At 40.4% G+C, this 21,061-nt stretch overlaps 1 protein-coding gene across 1 annotated transcript in view; it reads right to left on the bottom strand.

Moving 5' to 3' along the window:
• Nucleotides 1-537: 537 nt before the first annotated feature.
• LOC122939350 (leucine-rich repeat and death domain-containing protein 1-like) overlaps nt 538-21,061 on the bottom strand; it is a 28,832-nt gene continuing 8,308 nt past the window's right edge. The window contains exons 2-6 of the mRNA XM_044295417.1: nt 17,305-18,864; nt 6,188-6,386; nt 5,383-5,544; nt 4,796-4,916; nt 538-721 (exon numbers count right to left, since the gene is read on the bottom strand). Of these exons, the coding sequence (XP_044151352.1) occupies nt 538-721; nt 4,796-4,916; nt 5,383-5,544; nt 6,188-6,386; nt 17,305-18,807 (2,169 nt within the window). The 5' untranslated portion in view covers nt 18,808-18,864. The remainder of the gene's footprint in view (nt 722-4,795; nt 4,917-5,382; nt 5,545-6,187; nt 6,387-17,304; nt 18,865-21,061) is intronic.

The raw sequence follows: 21,061 nt of genomic DNA, 5'->3' as shown, positions 1-21,061 counted from the left end.
AAGTTCAGCTCACCTCTGTTGCTTCACCGAAACAGCTAGGTGCTCGGAAAACCGGGACTGGAGAAGGTGAACATGCAAGATCAAGCGATCCAGCACTTAAGCTTCTTAATAAAGTTCACAGGCTTTATAGAAGAGATAAAATGACACCATGTAGCACAACAACACATATCTGGCCTATGCATTTTGAACCTTGTGGTTTCTTAAACATGGCCGCCAACGCATAGCCCCAACATGCCGTGTTGTGCTACGTGGTGTCATTTTAGCGGTTCAATAAAGCCTGTGGATTTTATCAAGAAGCTTGAATGCTTTATCTCGAAAGTACAAGATGGATCTATTGGCTATAATATCTCTTAAGAGGTTTCTGAAATAGAACTCCACTCCCCAGCTTTTCTTCACAGACACTCTAGCTTACTTTTGTCTTCGGATGTTGTACAAATGCTTCTGTTTTACATAAATCCATAATCCAACATGGTATACGATGACTATCGAAGTCTACAGGCTGCTGATCTTATTCATTGAGACACTAAAGATGAGAAATCAGATTTTTATTGCTTTTTCTGAGAGTTTTAACATCCTGGCTTTTAGGGCCACTTCATGTAGGTCTGCCATCACCAGCACTCGAATCAGCTGCTCCATGATGGCAACAGGACTTAAATCGGCCTTTCTCTGTACCCTCCATAGGTTCAACACTTGGAAAATTTTCTCTGGAAACTGCAGAGATCTATAAAACATTGCACACAGTATTATTGTGTTACGCTACACATTACTTTCCTACAAATAGCACTGTCATTTCCTCATCAGTATTATTTTGCAACCACTTAGCAAAAACATCCCAGTTGATTCTTCTCATGGACAGCTATCACAAGCACAATTATAATAGTTCATACTTATAGGAGACAGTTTTATGGTAGCTATAGCCGTCAAGTATTCAAGCAGAAATAACATCAAAATATACAGTGTCTGTTGGGCTAAGAAGGAGCATCTAATAAAAGCATCTATGCTACATTGTTTATTAATTCATACTAAAAAAAATCCAAAATTTAGTATGATAAAAAAAGGAGTTGTCTCACTTCAGCAAATGGCATTTATCATGTAGGTAAAGTTACTACAAGGCAATTAATAATGTATTGTTATTGGCCATATTGCTTCCTTTCCTGGCTGGATTCATTTTCCCATCACATTATACACTGCTAGTTTCCATGGTTATGACCACCCTGCAATTTATCAGTGGTGGTCATGCTTGCACACTATAGGAAAAAGCACTAGCCCATGTGTAATCCCATGGCCCCGACCACCAGAGAGGCCAGCACTTTTTCCTGCAGTCGTAACCATGGAAGCAAGCAGTGTATAATGTGATGGAAAAATGAATCAAGCCAACAAAGGAGGCAATATGGAGAATCACAATACATTAGTTAGTGCCTTGTATTAACTTTCTCTACATGATAAATACCGTTTGCTGAAGTGAGACAAAGCCTATCTTATACCTCTTGCTGCTCCTGGAACAGCTGCATCTACCAGTACAGTAAAATATGTGCACAGTATTTGTCAATGTAGGAGTTCATGGGTATGGCCATGGGTGTAGCTATAGGGGGTGCAGAGGTAGCAGTCGCTACCGGGCCCAGGAGCCTGAGGGGGCCAAAAGACCCTTGTGCCACATAAGAAGACACACAATGCACTGAGGGAAGGGGGGCCCAAGCTGAACTCTTGCACCGGGGCCCATGAACCGTTAGCTACGCCCCTGGGTATGGCGATACATATACAGTGGATATAAAAAGTCTACACACCCCTGTTAAAATGTCAGGTTTCTGTGATGTAAAAAAATGAGACAAAGATAAATCATTTCAGAACTTTTTCCACCTTTTAATGTGACCCATAAACTGTACAACTCAATTGAAAAACAAACTGAAATCATTTAGGTAGAGGAAAGAAAAAATATAAAAATAAAATAATATGGTTGCATAAGTGTGCACACCCTTAGGCCTCATGCACACGACCGTTGTTTCATTCCGTGTCTGTTGTTCCGTTTTTCGTGATTTTCTGCAGACCCATTAACTTTAAATGGGTCCATTGAAAACTCGGCTAATGCACCGTTTGTCATCCGCGTCCGGGATCCATGGTTCCAGTCCATCAAAAAAATATAACCTGTCCTATTTTTTTCACGGAAAACGGTTTGCGGACCCATTTAAGTCAATGGGTCTGTGAAAAAACGCGGAGGCACACAAGATTGTCATCCGCGTCCGTTTTTTTCCTATCATTTGCATGGTAAACTTGACTTAGACTTTTTTTTACTTTCCTTCATGTCTGGTGATCCTCCAAAAATAAAGGAAGACACACGGAAACGGAAACGGATCACAGAACAACTGAACCTCATTTTGCGGAACGGAACACAACAACGGTCCTGTGCATGAGGCCTTAAACTAATACTTTGTTAAAGCACCTTTTGATTTTATTACAGCACTCTTTTTGGGTATGAGTCTATCAGCATGGCACATTTTGACTTGGCAAGATTTGCCCACTCTTCTTTGCAAAAACATTCCCAATCTGTCAGACTGCGAGGGCATCTCCTGTGCACAGCCCTCTTCAGATCACCCCACAGATTTTCAATGGGATTCAGGTCTGGGCTCTGGCTGGGCCATTCCAAAACTTTAATCATCTTCTGGTGAAGCCATTCCTTTGTTGATTTGGATGTATGCTTTGGGTCGTTGTCATGCTGAAAGATGAAGGTTTTGTGCCAATATTGACTGGTATTTGGAACTGTTCATAATTCCCTCTAGCTTAACTAAGGCCCCAGTTCCAGCTGAAGAAAAACAGCCCCTTGGCATGATGCTGCCACCACCATGCTTCACTGTGGGTATGGTGTTCTTTTGGTGATGTGCAGTGTTGTTTTTGGGCCAAACATATCTTTTGGAATTATAGCCAAAAAGTTCAACCTTGGTTTCATCTGACCATAACAGCTTTTCCCACATGCTTTTGGGAGACTTCAGATGTGTTTTTGCAAAATGTAGCCTGGATGTTTTTCTTCGTAAAAGGCTTTCGTCTTGCCACTCTACCCCATAGCCCAGACATATGAAGAATACAGGAGATTGTTGTCCATATACCACACAGCCAGTACTTGCCAGATATTCCTGCAGCTCCTTTAATGTTGCTTTAGGCCTCTTGGTAGCCTCCCAGACCAGTTTTCTTCTTGTCTTTTCATCAATTTTGGAGGGACGTCCAGTTCTTGGTAATGTCACTGTTGTGCCATATTTTCTCAACTTGAAGATGACTGTCCTCACTGTGTTCCATGGTATATCTAACGCCTTGGAAATACTTTTTTACCCTTCTCCTGACTGATACCTTTTAACAATGATGCTTTGGAAGCTCTCTGTGGACCATGGCTTTTGCTGTAGGATGCGACTAAGGAAATTTCAGGAAAGACCAACTCGAGCAGCTGAACTTTATTTGGGGTTATCAGAGGCACTTTAAATGATGGCAGGTGTATGCTGACTCCTATTTAACATGATTTTTGAATGTGATTGCTTAATTCTGAACACAGCTTCATCCCCAGTTATAAGAGGGTGTGCACACGTATGCAACCAAATTATTTGAGGGTTTTGTTTTGTTTTTCTTCCCTCTACCTAAAAGATTTCAGTATGTTTTTCAATTGACTGGTACAGTTTATAGGTCACATTAAAGTTGGAAAAAGTTCAAAAATGATTTATCTTTGTCTAATTTTTTATTTATTTTTACAGAAACCTGACATTTTAACAGGGGTGTGTAGACTTTTTATATTCACTGTAAATGCAAACACTTGATAGACACAATCAATGCGCCTACTATAAGCTAACAAGTAACGTCACCATATGGTGCACATGGATTATGCTGCCATACTGTACTCATAGATGTCACTATATAGTAACAACTCTCCCACACAGTATATATAAAAAATGGCAAATAAAATGCTAAGTAACATGGCTATATAACTTCACCCAGGGTATCTTGATAACATCATTAGAATACCCCATTTATAGTGCCAGCTGTTAAATTAGCAACCCGTGCCCACCACCATTGCACTCTCCCAGGCAGGCCCAGGTGCTGCTCCACTCATATTTATTCTTCTCCTGCCCCATTGGCCCAAATTTGCCAGTCTTCCTCGCAGCAGGCCACGCTAATGGAGTGACCTGCTTATTCTTCATTGCAGGCCACAGTCTGCTTCCTTCCAACAAGACCCCTGCCCGTGCACCTCCCAGCTCTTAAAAGGTCAGCCCTGCCTGACCTGACATGCTCTTGACCTCCATAATGATTCTCCGCTACCTCACCTTCGTATTGACCCTTCGCTGCCTGCACTGACCTCAGACTGACCATGGCCTGTCCCTGACTATGGTTTTGCCTGATTCCTCGCACACTGGTGTCTCTGACCTCTGTGGGCCAGCTGTCAATCATACAGAGACTACTCCAGTAGGTAGTGGCCTGGTGGTTCCCCTGCAGTGAAGTTCAGATCCCTATTTAGGGGTTAAAGGATGAATACCAAATCTGTTGGTTGACACAGTGGTTCCACAACCACTGCTCATAACACCAGCCGAGTGCTTCCTTTCATTCAAATTCTCTGCCCCAAACAATCTTTACTACTAAATTAGTACAGCCCTGGTGGTCTAGGATAATGAAGTGGTTAGTGTCACTTTCATTTTGTGTGCTGATTAATTTTATAAAAAAAATGATTATCGTGGTCAGAACTCTCTCAGAACAATACTACTGTATACTCCCAACTGGTCTGAATTAGGGATTTAAAAAATTTAATAGTAATTTCCTTTCTTACCGGTTTTTCACTATAACTTTAATGTCTTCGTCATTAAGCTGAAGTTTATTGCAGAAAAATGCAAAATCTTCTATGAGCACATTACGAGAGACTAATTTGAAGATCTTCTGCATGATTCTGTCTAGAATAATAAATATTTAAACAATTAATAGTTTTCTTTAAATTGCTGCACAAAAAGTCATTTGATTGAAATTTGTGAACATACTCTACATTATAGGTTCATCCAGTTGTGATCACTTGTCAGTTTGTCATTGATTTGCTAATTTGCCTATTTACACCTGGAGTTATTCACCAGAAATGTTAGTAAAAATTGTTGATGAAAACCTCCAAAAATAGTAGAAAGTCTAGCATTTAAAAAATGAAAACTACAAGTTTAATTCCGATCTGGAAACCATGTTAAAAAAATCCTCTTTACTGTACATGTCACAGATTGGTTAGGGAAGGTAAAGGATTGATGCCACATGGACCTGAGACATGGAGGAAGGAAGATCCTCTGGGTGATAAGGTGACATCATTGTTCAAAACTCTAGAGCTTTGCTTTCAGGAATGATATGAGAAATTCTGAATTCTTCAGTAACATACTGTACCTTCTGCCAGGTCAGCTGCCTGTAAATAACGCCCAATGGGATACAGTTCTTTTCCTTCACACACAAGACAAGGAGGTTTCGCCATGGGATTGCCATCAAGACTGATCTCTTTTAGATTCTTCATACGATAGATGTCACCAGGCAATGATGTCAGCTTGTTACCTAAACAGATTATTATAGTATAGGCTAAACTGTACATAGAACCGTACAATAGAGAAAATGAATCCCTATACTCTATGTGCTGTTTCCATGGGTGGTTTTGGATCCACTTATAGTATGCTGTTCTTTAGTCATGTATAGATGAAGAATGTGATAGGGTGTCCCTGTATTCATGAAGTAGCAATTTAAAACCTATAGACCTTATAAATCTTATTCTTAATGGGTCATCAATAAGTTCCATTCTCCTAGACCAGTGCGCTTGACCTAAATATTTCTCTTTGAGGCAAAAAGCCATGGCTGATGATGAATGTAGGAATTATATCAATGTCTAAAGTTGCTGCAATTTTAACGCAACTCTTGGCCAATCAAAAGTCATTGTAGAGTCCCAGCCTTTACATTGGATGTGAGCTAATGTCTTTTACCTTGGTAGTAACATCCCTAAGTTTATATCAGCAAGTATGATGAATAAACACTATAGATATAATGTATAGCATGCTATACGATTTCTGATAATATCCAACCTACAATATAGTTCCTCCCCTGTGTATAGAAAAGTCATCACTCTAACACTGGCCATACACATAACAGTATGGTTACAGTCTGATAAGTAGTTCAATAATAATTGGGATGCCCCAGATTTACATACCAGTTAGGTTGATGTACTGGAGTCCTTCTATGGCAGAAAAAGATGCAGGGAGACAGCAGAGCTGGTTATTGCAAACTGTAATATTGACAAGATTGTTCATTCTTCCAATGCTTTCTGGAATAGTTCTTATGGCATTGTCAGAAATATCCAGGTTCTTGAGATTATGCATTGTACATAACTCTTCTGGTAGTTCTGTAATCTGGACAGAAGCACAAGCCATGTCAAATTAATATAGTATATAGTTATTCTGCATATACAATACATTGGGAAAGTCTTCAGACCTTGTGCTAAAATAAAAAAAATTAAAAAAAATTAAGTTTTCCCCATCTGCACTCAATACCCCATAATAAGAAAGTGAAAACAGAGTTTTAGACATTTTTGCTAAGCATTCAGACCCTTTGCTATGACACTTGAAATTTAGCTGTGCGGGCCTCCCATTTTTCTTGATCATGTTTCTGGAGAAGGGTACAAAAAATGTCTGCTGCACTGAAAATTCCCAAGAGTATTTGATTCTTAAATGGAAAACATTTGAAACTACTGGCTACACCACCAAACTAAGTAATTGGAGGAGAAGGGACTTGGTAAGAGAGATGACCAAGAACCTAATGGCCTTGGGTATAGCTATAGCCATAGCTACACACTTGCTATAGGGCCCAAAAGTTGTGTGGGGGGGGGGGGGGGGGGCTATCATTTGCAAGAACATTGTACCTTTTTGTGGAGTATTAACAATATGGTGGTTTTTTCTCTTATGTAGGTTTTCTGATATGGTGCTTATTATACATACCATTAATTATTGCTACTGGTGTTTTAATTTGCTTACAGTAGGTGGTGGGAGCCCTATCTTATTTTGCCATGGGGCCCTATGAATCATAATTACACCCCTACCAATGACCACCCTGTCTGAGCTCCAGAGATCCTGTGTGTACATGGGAGAAATTAAAAGAAGGTCAACCATCAATGCAGCATTCCACTAATCTGGGCTTTATGGCACATTGCCCAGAAAGAAGTCTCTCCTCAATAAAAGACCAGGAAAGGCCATCTGGAGTTTGCAAAAAAATTACCCAAAAGACTATTAGAGACTGAGAGAAACAGGATTCTCTGGTCTGATAAATCCATCACTTGCCCAATACCATCCCTACAGTGATGGAAGGCGGTGGCTGCTATCCCTCTGTTTGTCTCTCCTCTGTGATCCTCGCTAAGTGCTGCTGTTTGTACCTTTGCTCCTTACGCATGCGGTCTAGGGAGACTGGGACTCTGACTTCATTTTGTTATTGGTTTACTTTTTCTTGTACTTGTAGTTCTTTTCTCCTCCGCTGTATATTAATTCATCAGACGCGTTTCGAAACTCACACTTGTTTTCTTCCTCAGCGATGTAAAGAAAGCGAGGGACACAGGCATTGCTTATATTGGGTGTTATTGGCTTTCCCAAAATCTGAACTAGATCCTCCTAAGGTAGTGTGGATCCTACATATATATATTGGACCGTGATCACCTATTAACATTCTGCGTTATTTTTATCTAGTATATATGTATGCCATTTGTTCAATAATTTGGTGTAATCTAAACGTCTTTCAGAGGCTACATATAAATAGTCCACATAAAATGAAAAGAAGTACTAAAATATATAAATGAGAAAAACAATAATATCGTCATCACCACATTATATCAAACTATTCTAATAGAATTAGGTAATATTCAAATAGAATCAATATATCTTCACCAGACAAATATTGTACATATATAATTCAATAAAAATATGAATGGAAATATAAAAATACAATAAAGTAAATACAAATTGATATAGGGGTAAAGATGAAACTAGAAGATAGAAGACGTAAGTTGTTCTAAGACGTTTTGGGTCAGTGGGATGACACAGGACATGTCAATGCATTGTTAAACTACCTGCCAGTGACCCTTTTATGTAAAACCGAATATCTCCAGCTCTGAATTGAGTCCCGAAGGTGCCAATGATCCAAATTCATAGATCATTTTCGACTCATACCCTGACATTTATTTTAGATAAAATCTCCTCCTCTCCAGTCGCTTTTGACTGTTTGTATCACTGCATATTTCAAAACTGTCGGATTACTTGCATGATAAATCTTAAAGTGTTGAGATAAAGTATGTTTCTCGTATCCTTTTCTAATATTGTTTATACGTTCTGACACTCTTATTTTGAATGCCCTGCTTGTTCGGCCTATGTATTGTTTTGCGCATGGGCACTATAGGACATAGATCACTGCCTCACTACTGCACGATAGTGTTTCATTAATCTCCCATTGAAATGTATTTTTTTTTTTTTTAATTAGTTGTTTTCCTATTGAACTGTGTAGTTTTGCAGTTACTACAAACCCCAGATCTGTAGAATCCTTTCAAATCTGACCATGGTGTTAAAATAGATCTTTCTCTAGGTCTCTTTATTGTAGGGGCTATTTGTAGTCCCAAATTTGGGGCTTTAGTATGGACTATGGGAGGTTTACTGGGGAGAAATGTTGCCAAATATTTGTCCCATTGAGCCAGATGCCAATATTTATTTATAAAGGTTGTAATTTTCCTATATTTTGTATTGAATGGTAATATAATTTTCGCAGTTTCCTCTATTTTTTCCCCATTCTTGTCTTTTGTTTGAAGAAAGGTATTCCTACCTAATTGTCTCACCTTATTTAATGATTCATCTAATAATTCTGGTGAGTATCGTTTTTCTAAAAATTGAGTTTTTAGTATTTGTGCTTCCTTTTCAAATTGATCATTTTGTGTGCAATTTCTTTTGAGGCGGTGAAACTGGTAAGTGGCAACTACTGTTCAAAATTAAACTGTTCCTTGCTACTTCTTTTTGATAAGTACTACATATGAATTTTGATTCTCTAATTTCAATGTTAAGATCAGGAATTGTATAGATTGTGTACTTACATTAGCTGTAAATTTTATGTTTAATCGATTATCATTAAGCTCATCTATAAACTCCATCAATGATGTATGTGAGTCTTTTCAGATTAATACCCCATCATCGATGTATCATTGCCAGAGCACCAGACTCGACCCCAGCTTAGGTGTTACCTCCTGTTCCCATGCCGCCATAGACATATTAGACATAGAAAGTGATATAAAACAGCATGTTATGTAATAAAGCTGAATATATTATTACAATATTTTATCTTGGTCACATGATGTGGAGCAGCAGTCAATATCTGGGTAACATACAATAACCTATTAAATAATTGTAACGGAGAGCCGGCGACGCGCTTTCCCTCTGCAGCGCCGCTAGCATCCCGCTCATGAGGAGGAGCCGGTGTCCGCATCTCCATGGTGACAAGAGGGTGGGAAGGACCCAGGCGCACACGTCTCCTCAATGCAATGCGGCTGGTGTTCTCCATCTCCTAGACAACGAGCAGGTGGGGAACTGAGCGCCGATGTTAATGAGTCGGCGCTTAGGTGTACTGAGATGCTGGACATGGGTCATGTGACGCTGGCCACATCATGTGACCCATCAAGAGGACCTATTTAAGCAGGTAACCTGCTTGCCACAGGTTGCCTGTGATTGGTCTTACTACCTCACTAGCGTATCCTGCGTGTGTGATTTCTGTCTGTTTGACCTCGGCTTGTACTTGACTCTGACCTTGTGTTACCCCTTGTACTGACCTCTTGGCTCCTGACCTCGGCTTGTATTTGACTCTCACCTGGTGTTACCCCTGGTACTGATGCGATCTCCTTGCTTTTTACCTCGGCTAGTACTCTTGTTATTGTTATACCCCTTGTGTTTGTGTTACCTCCTGAACCTTGTCCTCGGACCCCTTGCTTCTATTGCTATTCTGTACCGGCCTGGGAAGCTCTTTCTAATGTGTATTTGTGTATTTGTGACAGAATCACAGGCCTTACCTATAACCATGGATCCTATGCGAGTCCTTACAGATCAAGTACATAATCTCGCCCAAATGGTACAAGAAATAGCGGAGAGGCTACAGCAGCAGGAGTTGCTTCAGACCCCATCTCTAGCGGCTTCCTCCGTTCAGAATCTTAAGCCTCATAATAAATTGCCTGACCGTTTATCAGGGGATCGTAAGCATTTTTTTACATTTAAGGAGAGTTGTAAGCTTTATTTTTCTCTACGTCCACACTCTTCGGGTTCCGAACAACAAAGAGTAGGCATTATTGTCGCTTTGTTGCAGGGAGACCCGCAAGAATGGGCTTACTCTCTCCCAGCACTGCCCCCTGCCCCTGTTACGGTCCCCCTGCTGTGTGTGATAGCGGCGGCTCCATTCCTGAGCCACCGCCATCAGCAGAGAGTGTCAGCTCTATGCTGACACTCTGCTGTAACCCCATAGATGCCGCGGCAGCGGCATCCATGGGGTTAATAGAGGGAGCGGGCTGCGATGGCAGCGCCCGATGGTTTCCATGGCAACCAGACGCTTTGCAAAAGTGTTCAGTGTTGCCACCTACAGGGCATCTGATAGTATTATACTTTACAATGCAAGAGCATTGCAAAGTATAGTACAGCCATCAGCCCCGCTGGATCTTCAAGATCCAAGAGGGACTGGATAAAAAATAATGTGAAAATAATAAAAGTAAAAATAAATAAATAAAAATGTAAAATTTAAAAAATAAATGGCCTTTTCCTATAAAAAATGAGAAAACAAAAACTACACATATTAGCTATCACCGCGTCCGTAACGACCGTCTCTATAAATATATCACATGATATACCCTGTCCAATAAACACCATAAAAAAATAAAAATAAAAACTGTGTAAAAAAAGCTATTTTTGTCACCCTACATCACAAAAAGTGCAACACCAAGCGATCAAAAAGGTGTATATAAAAAAAAATGGTACCAATAAAACTGTCACCTCATCCCGCAAAAAATGAGACCCTACATAAGAAAATCGATCAAAAAAAATAAAAAACTATAGTTCTTTTTGAGACACTAAAACATAATTTTTTTATTTCAAATATGCTATTATTGTGTTAAAGTGAAATAAATAAAAAAAGTGTACATATTAGGTATCGCCGCATCCGTAATAACCTGCTCGATAAAAATATCACATGACCTAACCCCTCAGATGAACACCGTAAAAAAACAAACCCATTTTTGGCACCTTACATTACAAAAAGTGCAACAGCAAGCGATCAATAAGGCTTATGACCCCCAAAATAGTACTAATCAAACTGTCACCTCGTCCCACAAAAAATGATACCCTATTTAAGACAATCACCCCAAAAATAAAAAAGCTATGGCTCTCTGTGTAAAACTTAAATAAATAAGAAAAAGTATACATATTAGGTATTGCCACGTCCATAACGAACTGCTCTATAAAACTGTCACATGACCTAACCCCTCAGATAAACGCTGTAAAAATAAATAAATAAAAACTGTTCCAAAACAGCCAATTTTTTGGTCACCTTGCCCCATAAAGTGTAATAATGAATGATCAAAAAATCCTATGTACCCAAAAATGGTACCAATAAAAACCTCAACTCTTTCTGCTAAAAATAAGCCCCTGCACAGGACGATCGTCAGAAAAATAAAAAACATATGGCGTTCAGAAAATGGACACACAAAAACATAATTTATTTTTAAAAATAGGGTCACTTTTTGGGAGTTTCTACTGTATGGGTGCATCAGGAGGGGGGCTTTAAATGGGACATGGCATCTAAAACCAGTCCAGCAAAATCTGCCTTCCAAAAACCATACGGCATTCCTTTCCTTCTGCGCCCTGCCGTGCGCCCTTACATCAGTTTATGACCACATGTGGGGTGTTTCTGTAAACCGCAGAATCAGGGTAATAAATATTGAGTTTTGTTTGGCTGTTAACCCTCAATGTGTTAAAGAAAAAAAAATAATAAAATAGAAAATCTGCCAAAAAAGTGAAATTTAGAAATTTCATCTCCATTTTCCTTTAATTCTTGTAGAACACCTAAAGGGTTAACAACGTTTGTAAAATCAGTTTTGAGTAACTTGAGGGGTGTAGTTTCTACAATGGGGTCATTTATAGGGGATTTCCACTTTGTAAGCCCCACAAAGTGACTTTAGACCTGAACTGGTCCTTTAAAAAGTGGGTTTTGGAAATTTTCTTAAAAATTTTAAGAATTGCTTCTAAACTTCTAAGCCTTCTAACGTCCTAAAAAAATTTAATGACATTTCCAAAATGATGCCAACATAAAAAGTAGACATATGAGAAATGTTAAGTAATAAATATTTTATTAGGTATGACTTTCTGTTTTAGAAGCAGAGAAATAGAAATTTGGAAAATTGTGAATTTTTTTAAATTTTTGGTAAATGTGGGATTTTTTCATAAATAAAGGTGAAATATATTGACTCAAATTTATCATGAAGTACAATATGCCACGAGAAAACAATCTCAGAATGGCTTGGATAAATAAAAGTGTTCCAAAGCCATTACCACATAAAGTGACGCATGTCAGATTTGCAAATTTTGACATGGACACTGGGGCATCAATGAATCTTGGTCATGAAAAGGTTAAAGAGAAGATATTGTTACCTGTGACTATATATTTTGGTTCTTGTAAGGGGTCTTGGAAAGCATTTATTGATTCAGGGTCTGCTTCTAATTTTATTGACCACAATTTTGTGCTTTCCCTTGGATTGCCCATTTATCTTATTGCTATTGAATCTACCCCTTTAGTGGGTGGAACAGTAGAATATTGTACCCCTGAGGTAACCTTGACTGTGGGGGCCCTCCATACGAAGTGCGGCTCTTTTCTGGTATTAAATAATTTACCCGTGGAAATAGTTCTTGGCATGCCTTGGCTCCAGGTTCATAACCCAGTCATCAACTGGTCCATGGGTAAATTAGAAAAATGGGGGTTAAAATGTGAGTCATGGTGTCTACCTGTTATTCAGGCTAGAATCTCTACATAATCAAAAACCCTTCCCATGTACATTAATGACTTTGCTGATGTGTTTTCCATGTCCGATGTTAATTTCTTTCCCCCTCATAGACCATATGATTGTTCCATCAATCTTATTCCAGGATCTAAGTACCCTAGGGGTCGTATTTCTAACTTGTCTGGTCCGGAACGGGAGTCTTTGAGGGACTATTTGAAGGAGAGCTTGCAAAAAGGACATATTAGACCCTCTGTGTCTCCTATGAGGGCGAGGTTTTTCTTTGTTGGGAAAAAGGACGGTGGACTGAGACCACGTATCGATTCTAGATAGTTGAATAAGATTACAATTAAGAACCAGTACCCTTTGCCTTTGATTCCAGACCTGTATAATCAAGTTCTTGGAGCTCACTGGTTTACTAAACTTGATCTGAAGGGACCTATAGTCTTATTCGAATTAAGGAGGGGGACGAGTGAAAAACGGCCTTTAATACTCCTGAGGGTCATTATGAATATTTGGTTATGCCATTTGGTTTATGTAATGCTCTGGCAGTTTTCCAAAATTTTGTTAATGACATTTTTAGACAATTTATTGGAAAATTCGTGATTGTTTACTTGGATGATATTTTGATTTATTCACCTGACAGGGATTCTCACGTTATTCACACTAGACAGGTACTGGAGGTTCTTCGGGAGAACCGATTATTCGCTAAAAACGAAAAGTGTATATTTGGAGTGGAGGATATATCCTCACATTCCAATCCTTTAAGATGGATCCGGGGAAGGTGCAGGCTATTTTGGAATGGGTAAACCCTCCTCTCTTAAAGCGTTACAACGCTTTCTGGGGTTTTCTAATTATTATCGGAATTTTTCTATTATTGCTAAGCCTCTCACTGACCTAACCAAGAAGGGGGCCGATTTTGTGAATTAGTCGTCAGAGGCCATAGAGGATTTTGAAACACTCAAGAGGTGTTTTGTTAATGCCCCAGTATTAGTTCAACCAGACCAAGAAAGGCCTTTTGTGGTTGAAGTTGATGCCTCCGAGGATGGGTTAGGGTCAGTACTCTACAAAGAGTCATCAACTCTCACTAATCTGAGACCTTGCGCGTATTTTTCTCGTAAGTTCTCTTCTACTGAGAGAAATTTTGACATTGGTAATCGAGAGTTACTTGCTATTAAATGGACCTTTGAGGAATGGCGTCATTTTTTGGAGGGGGCTCAACATCGTGTTACGGTGCTTACTGATAAGAATTTAATGTCTTTGGAATCTGCTAAACGTTTGAATCCCAGACAGGCTAGGTGGGCATTATTCTTTACACGCTTTAGCTTTTTTACATGCTTTAATTAACTTTTGCATTTCTTACAGGCCAGGAAGTAAAAATGTCAAAGCGGATGCCCTATCCCAGAGTTTTTGGGCCTTACAGTCTCCTGATACTCCTCCAGAACCTATTTTGCCGGCAGGTATCATTGTGGCTTCGGTCTCCTCCGATTTGACGACCGAAATTACTGCGGAACAACACTTGGCTCCAGTACAATCTCCTAAAGATAAGTTGTTTGTCCCTGGTCATTTGCGTCTCCGACTGCTAGGTGAGTGCCACAATTCTGTTTTTAGTGGGCATCCAGGCTTAAATGCCACCAAGGAACTAGTTTCAAGGTTTTACTGGTGGACCACCTTGTCTTAGAGATATCCAGTCATATGTATCCTTTTGTGAGGTTTGTGCCAGGTCCAAAACTTCTAGATCCTGTCCGGTGGGTGAGTTGTGACCACTGCCCATCCCTAGTAGACCTTGGTCCCATGTTTCTAGGGATTTTATTACCGACCTACCGGTTTTGGAGGGTAAGTCGGTTGTAGGGGTAATCGTTGACAGGTTTAGCAAAATAGTTAATTTCATCCCTCTGTCAAAATTTCCCAATGCTAAGACTTTAGCTTTCCTTTTCATGGATCATGTAATACATGTACATGGAATTCCAGAGAATATAGTTTCAGATAGAGGCGTTCAATTCGTCTCAAAATTTTGGAGGGCTTTTTAGCATAAATTTACTATCTCTCTTTCCTATTCTTCGTCCTTTCATCTGGAAACCAAAGGTCAAACTGAACGTTCAAACCAGTCTCGGAAACAGTATTTGAGGTGGTACGTCTCCGACAACCAACAGCTTTGGGTGAAACATTTGTCCTTGGCGGAATTCGCCATTAATAATCAGGTGAACTTGTCTACTGGTATTTCTTCCTTTTGTAATCTTGGATTTCATCCGCGATTTCGTTCATTCTCGTCGTCTTCCTCTCAGGTGCCTGAAGCTGATTTAGGATTTAAAGAACTGTGCACAGTCTGGGCCCAGGTTCAGTTGAACCTAAAAAAAAGCCCAGGAGGTTCAAAAGGTTAATGCTGACAAAAGGAGCTCTTGAGAGGGTAGATTTTGGCTTGGGAGACAAGGTGTGGTTATCCACCAAAAATTTGTGTCTGAAGGTACATAGGGTAAATAGGCACCTTGATTTATTGGCCCTTATGAGATTATTGACATCATTAATCCTGTGTATTTTAGGTTACGGTTACCTGACTCCTTTCGCACTCATAATGTTTTTCTCAAAGCTTTACTAAAAAAGTATGTGTTGCCTGTATTTCTGGCACAGGAATCCCTGCCGCCAGTAGAAGTTGCCGGTCAACTAGAATGAGGTCTCTAGAATCCTTGATGTGAGGAAAGTTCGTAGTTATTTGCAATATTTAGTTCACTGGAAGGGTTTTGGTCCGGAGAAGAAATTCCATTTAGCTCACATAGAAAAACCAACTCCAGTGATATTGGGTCCAGTGGCCCCTCATGGAAGGGGGGGTACTGTAACGGGGAGCCGCTCTCCCTCTGCAGCACCGTCGCCATCCCGCTCATGAGGAGGAGCGAAGAAAGTGGCATAAAACAGCATTTTATGTAATAAAGCAGAATATATTATTACAATATTTTACCTTGGTCACATGATGTGGAGCAGAATTCAATATCTGGGTAACATACTATTTATTACCTATTATATAATTGTAACAGAGAGCCGGCGACGCGCTCTCCCTCTGCAGCGTTGCCGGCATCCTGTGCGGCTGGCGTCCTCTATCTCCTAGACAACGAGCAGGTGGGGAACTGAGCGCTAATGTTAATGAGTCAACGCTCAGGTGTACTGAGATACTGGACATGGGTCATGTGATGCTGGCCACGTCATGTGACCCGTCAAGAGGACCTATTTAAGCAGGTAACCTGCTTGCCACAGGTTGCCAGTGATTGGTGTTTCTACCTCACAAGCGTATCCTGCTTGTGCGACTTCTGTCTGTTTGACCTCGGCTTGTAATTGATTCTGACCTGGTGTTACCCCTTGCACTGACGCAACCTCTTGGCTCCTGACCTTGGCTTGTATTTGACTCTCACCTGGTGTTAACCCTGGTACTGACGCGATCTCCTGGCTCTTGACCTCAGCTAGTACTCTTGTTATTGTTATACCCCTTGTGCTTGTGTTACCTCCTGAACCTTGTCCTCGGACCCCTTGCTTCTATTGCTATTCTGTACCAGCCTGGGAAGCTCTTGCTTCTGTGTGATCTGCCTTGTTTATTGTTTTCCTTTCTTTAGTGCCCTGCACATACGTAAGCTAGGGACTGCAACCCAGTTGTACCCGTTGGTTAGGAAGGACCGCGCAAGTAGGTAGGGATAGGGGTGTGGGTGGAGATACTGTAGGGCTGCACTCATCCCTACCTATTTGTGACAATAATAGGGAATTATGTAAATTACAGTATACAGTAGTGCTAATAACACAAAACATAATAGGCCAAGATATGACACCATAGTGGTACACATTAAATAAAGTGCACAGCGCAGAAAGTAATGGAGCATACATTGGTTTCATCAGGGATGTCCAATTACTGTATAATGCTATAGGTACATACTGTATATATGTTAATTCTAAATAATTTTGGACGTGCTGCACTCATTTTGTATTTCCTGAACAAGTTGAGCTGTCGTTTAGCAACAACTACAACTATTAGCCAGTGACCACACTGGATGTTCATGCACCTGTCACCCACTCTCTGGTAGTGTGTATTAATAGAAAGTAACCAGTACTTTAGACCCCAGAACCAGTTTATGCCCCAGCAGTGCGAAGACTTTTTTTCATATTTTTACATGCATTTTGTAAAGTGGAGGAGAACCAGATCCAGATATTTTTATCTTTACCCTAGGAGGTAGAAGATGCTATAATATACTATTTAATGAAACAATATTAAGTACAACATGAATATTAGGAAAGAATACCTTGTTGCCACTGCCATCCCTGATATGTAGAGTTTCCAGGGACAAAACATGGAACACTTCTCTTGGGAAAGCCTTGAAATTATTGTTGGAAAGATCCAGCTCCTTAAGTGACTCTAACTGACTGATCTGCACAGGTAAAGATTGAATCTGATTTCCTGACAGGTTGAGTCTCTGAAGGCTTTGTAAAGTACACAATTCAGAAGGAAATCTTGTCATCTTATTGCAATGAAGAAGAAGATCACACAAGGATACCATGTCAGCCACATTTGTTGGGATGCCTTGAAGCTCGTTGTTGCCAAAATCCAAGTAAATGAGATTGTGAAGTGTACAAATATAGTCAGAGAACTCCTGTAATTTATTTCCACTGATCTCTAAGAATTTAAGCTTAGAGTTGTAAATGATGCTTTGTGGAATTTCTTGAATTTCATTATGATTGAGATTTAAATGTAGCAGATCAAACATTGAGGACAAAGCTTGAGGGAATTCTGACAACTGGTTACCACTGAAGTCCAATTTGGTTATCTGTGAACAGTTATTCAGTTCAATTGGGAGATAAAGCAGATGATTGTCTCCACAGGCCATCACCGACAAATGCTTCAAATGCGCCAGTTGTTCTGGTAGAAGCGCCAACATATTGCGGTCAACATGAAGCTCCATTAAGTTGGTTAACTTGTGGATCTTTTCAGGAAGGGAACACAATTGATTGCCTGTCAGGATTAAAGTCTTTATACATTGACAGCTACACAGTTTATCGCTGATAATCTGAAATAAATTATTGGCAATGGAAAGAACTTTTAGTTGTTGTAGCTGCTCAATCTTGTCTGACAATTTAGTTAGTTGGTTGTCATTAATGATCAGTTCTTCTAGATTGGTCAAGTTATACAGCTGTATTGGCAAGAATGCAATCTGATTCTTGCTTATCAAGAGTTCTCGGAGGTTCCTTAGATCTCCAATTTCTTTTGGCAAATTTTTAATCTGGTTACCACATAGACAAAGCTTAACTAATTGTGGGAGTCTGAAAATACATTTGGGTAACGTGGAGATCTGATTGCCTTCTAGGTTCAGCACATGCAGGTTCTTGAGTTTGGCCACTGTATCTGGTAATGACTTCAGTTGGTTACCACTCAGCCCCAGAATCTGCAATGTTGTCAGTTTTCCTATGCATAAAGGCACTTTTGTGAGATGATTATGAGAGACAAAGAGCTGCCTGATGTGCTGAAAGCTTGAGATGTCATCTGGTAGATGTGCTATTAGGTTATTGCTTAGGTTTATGGCTTGGAGTTGGGATAGATTACCTATTTCTGGAGGTAGACATTTTAGCAAGTTTCCATCCATAGACAATATCTCTAATTTTAGGAGACATTGTAAATCTTGTGGTAGCTCCTTGATCGAGTTGTTGTTGAGCTGCAAACACTTTAAATCTGAAGATTTGAGGACATATTCTGGTATCTCAGTTAACTGCTTGCCATTCAGATTGAAGACTGTGAGAGTCTCAGATACCATTGTTGATAACTGGAATTCACCACACTGAGGAAAGTCATAGGGCTGAAATCTTCTTATCTATAATATGCAAAGTATACAAAGTATTAAGATCTTGATATTAGAACAATGAACTGGAGATACAAACATTAAGACATACTGACATTGCCAACATCAAAAGAGGTCCCATAGTTGTTTCAACTGATTGAACCATTCATCAGAAATGTACACGATTGAGGGATGTGTTCATCATTGATTGTTGTCTTAGAGTATCATTAAAGTGCGTTATGAGGAGGCGCCTGGGCTTCCGAGAGAGATAGCCACGTGAGTGAAGAGCTCCTGCAGCACAGCGACTAAACACTGAGATTATCCTCCAGCTAGACGGCTTATTCTAAGGGTACTACACTCCAACTTCACCCCTGAAACTATGGGGAAGAACAAAAGAGTCCTCCTGAAGATTAACAGCGCAAACCTGGAATCTTATTTTGAGAAGGGGAAGGGCAAAGATGGCGCTGCCTCGCACAACAGAGCCTCATCTCCCGCCTCCATACGCATCGTGTATCCAGCGCTTTCGCCAGGATCGGCATCCCCACCGCCGCGCCCAGACTCTCCTCCATCTCTGGATCCCTCCATACCCTCGCTTCCTCCGACGCCCAGACGGAATGGCCTGTTGTCTCTCCATCCTTCAGCCCCAAGAAACAGAGGCCCAGGATGGACAACTCAGATTTCACTCAGGTCAGTGCCTCACCAGAGGCCTCTACAACCCCTGAAAACCACACTGATGCGTTTCTCAACTTCCCTACCTCAAATAACCCTCCCACAGAGGCAACTCTGAAGCAGATGCTGATGGCGCTGAAGGCCTCACTTCAACATGACATAGTTTCATTGCTTCACCCAATGTCTGCTAAAATGCAGGAAATGGAGAGCAGAGTTTTACACATAGAAACAAAAATGGGCGAATTTGCCACTTCATAAAACACAGTGATAGACGCCCACAATGATATGGCGGAGGAGGTAGAAGCTATTAAAAGAAAAATGGCGGATTTTGAGGATCGTTCCCATAGGAACAATATCACATTTACCCTACCTGAACTAGTGCCGACCCAGGGACTGTCCAACTACATCAAAGAACTCTTTAGAAAACTTATACCAGAGCTCACTGATCATGATCAAGACCAAAACATCTAGGCCCAAGCATCCTAAGGGATACTTTAGCGTGAATTCACTTTTTTCACGTTAAAGAAGCTATAATGTCGGCTGCTAGGAGGGCTGGTACACTGCCTTTCCTCTTCCAGCCAGTTAAAATATTCACTGACTTGTCTGCAATGACTCTGATACAAAGGCGCTCTCTCCTATCAATTACTCTGTCATTACGCAATTGCAATATTGCCTATCGCTGGGGTTTCCCCATAAAGCTTCTAATATCCAAGGACGGACACTTCCATGTAGTCCACACTCCTGAGGAAGACAAAAGTCTACTCCAAGAATGGAAGATCCCAATTATTCATCCGGAATCAAGGAACGCTTCCTCCACACTCCCTCCCATCTTACGAGAATGGAAGTAAGTGCACCTAAGGAAAAATCAGGGACCCTGAAGTTGCGCTGCAGTCTTGGGGACTATTCTGATTAATCCCTGTAATCTGTTGTAATAGGTTGCATTGCCTGATGGGCTCCGTGATGGGGTGACGTAGTCCCTAGCGGGCTCCAAGCACAGTATTTTGGAGGTCTCTTTTTCTTTTGTCTCCCCAACAGTGGCTGCACCTCCACCTCACCTGAAAGAGGCTGATTTACCTCAAGGCCTTCTCTACTCTCGGCTTCTCTGAAAGAACCTTTGCCCTACCTTTCATCATGCAGGTAACCCAGTGTTGGTTATCATGTTGTTTACTTCATGTTTGCATATTGGTTATGTTTCTCTATGTTATCTTCTTAAACTATGTAGGGACACATTATGTTAATTCTCTCAAGCAGTGCTTCATGTATATCAATTGATACTACCCTATACAATGGGGATCAAAATAATGTCTTTGAATGTACAGGGGCTGTATAGCCCTCAAAAGAGGGCATTTGTGTGGAAGGAGGCCCTGAATATAGAAGCTGATATACTATGTGTTCAGGAAACCCACCTCTTAAATAAGGACACACATCGAGTTAAGCACCGCTTATTCCCTAATGTACTCCACTCACACCACTCCAAAAAAGCCAGGGGGGTTTTCATTGCTATCAAAATCTCACTCTCAATAATTTCACATAAAGCAGATAAAGGGTGTTACATCATTAT

Source organism: Bufo gargarizans, chromosome 5 (genome assembly GCF_014858855.1).
Source record: "Bufo gargarizans isolate SCDJY-AF-19 chromosome 5, ASM1485885v1, whole genome shotgun sequence".
In the NCBI taxonomy this organism is placed as follows: Eukaryota; Metazoa; Chordata; class Amphibia; order Anura; family Bufonidae; genus Bufo; species Bufo gargarizans.
Note: the sequence above shows the minus strand (reverse complement) of the source record. Positions and strands in the feature narration are given on the sequence as shown.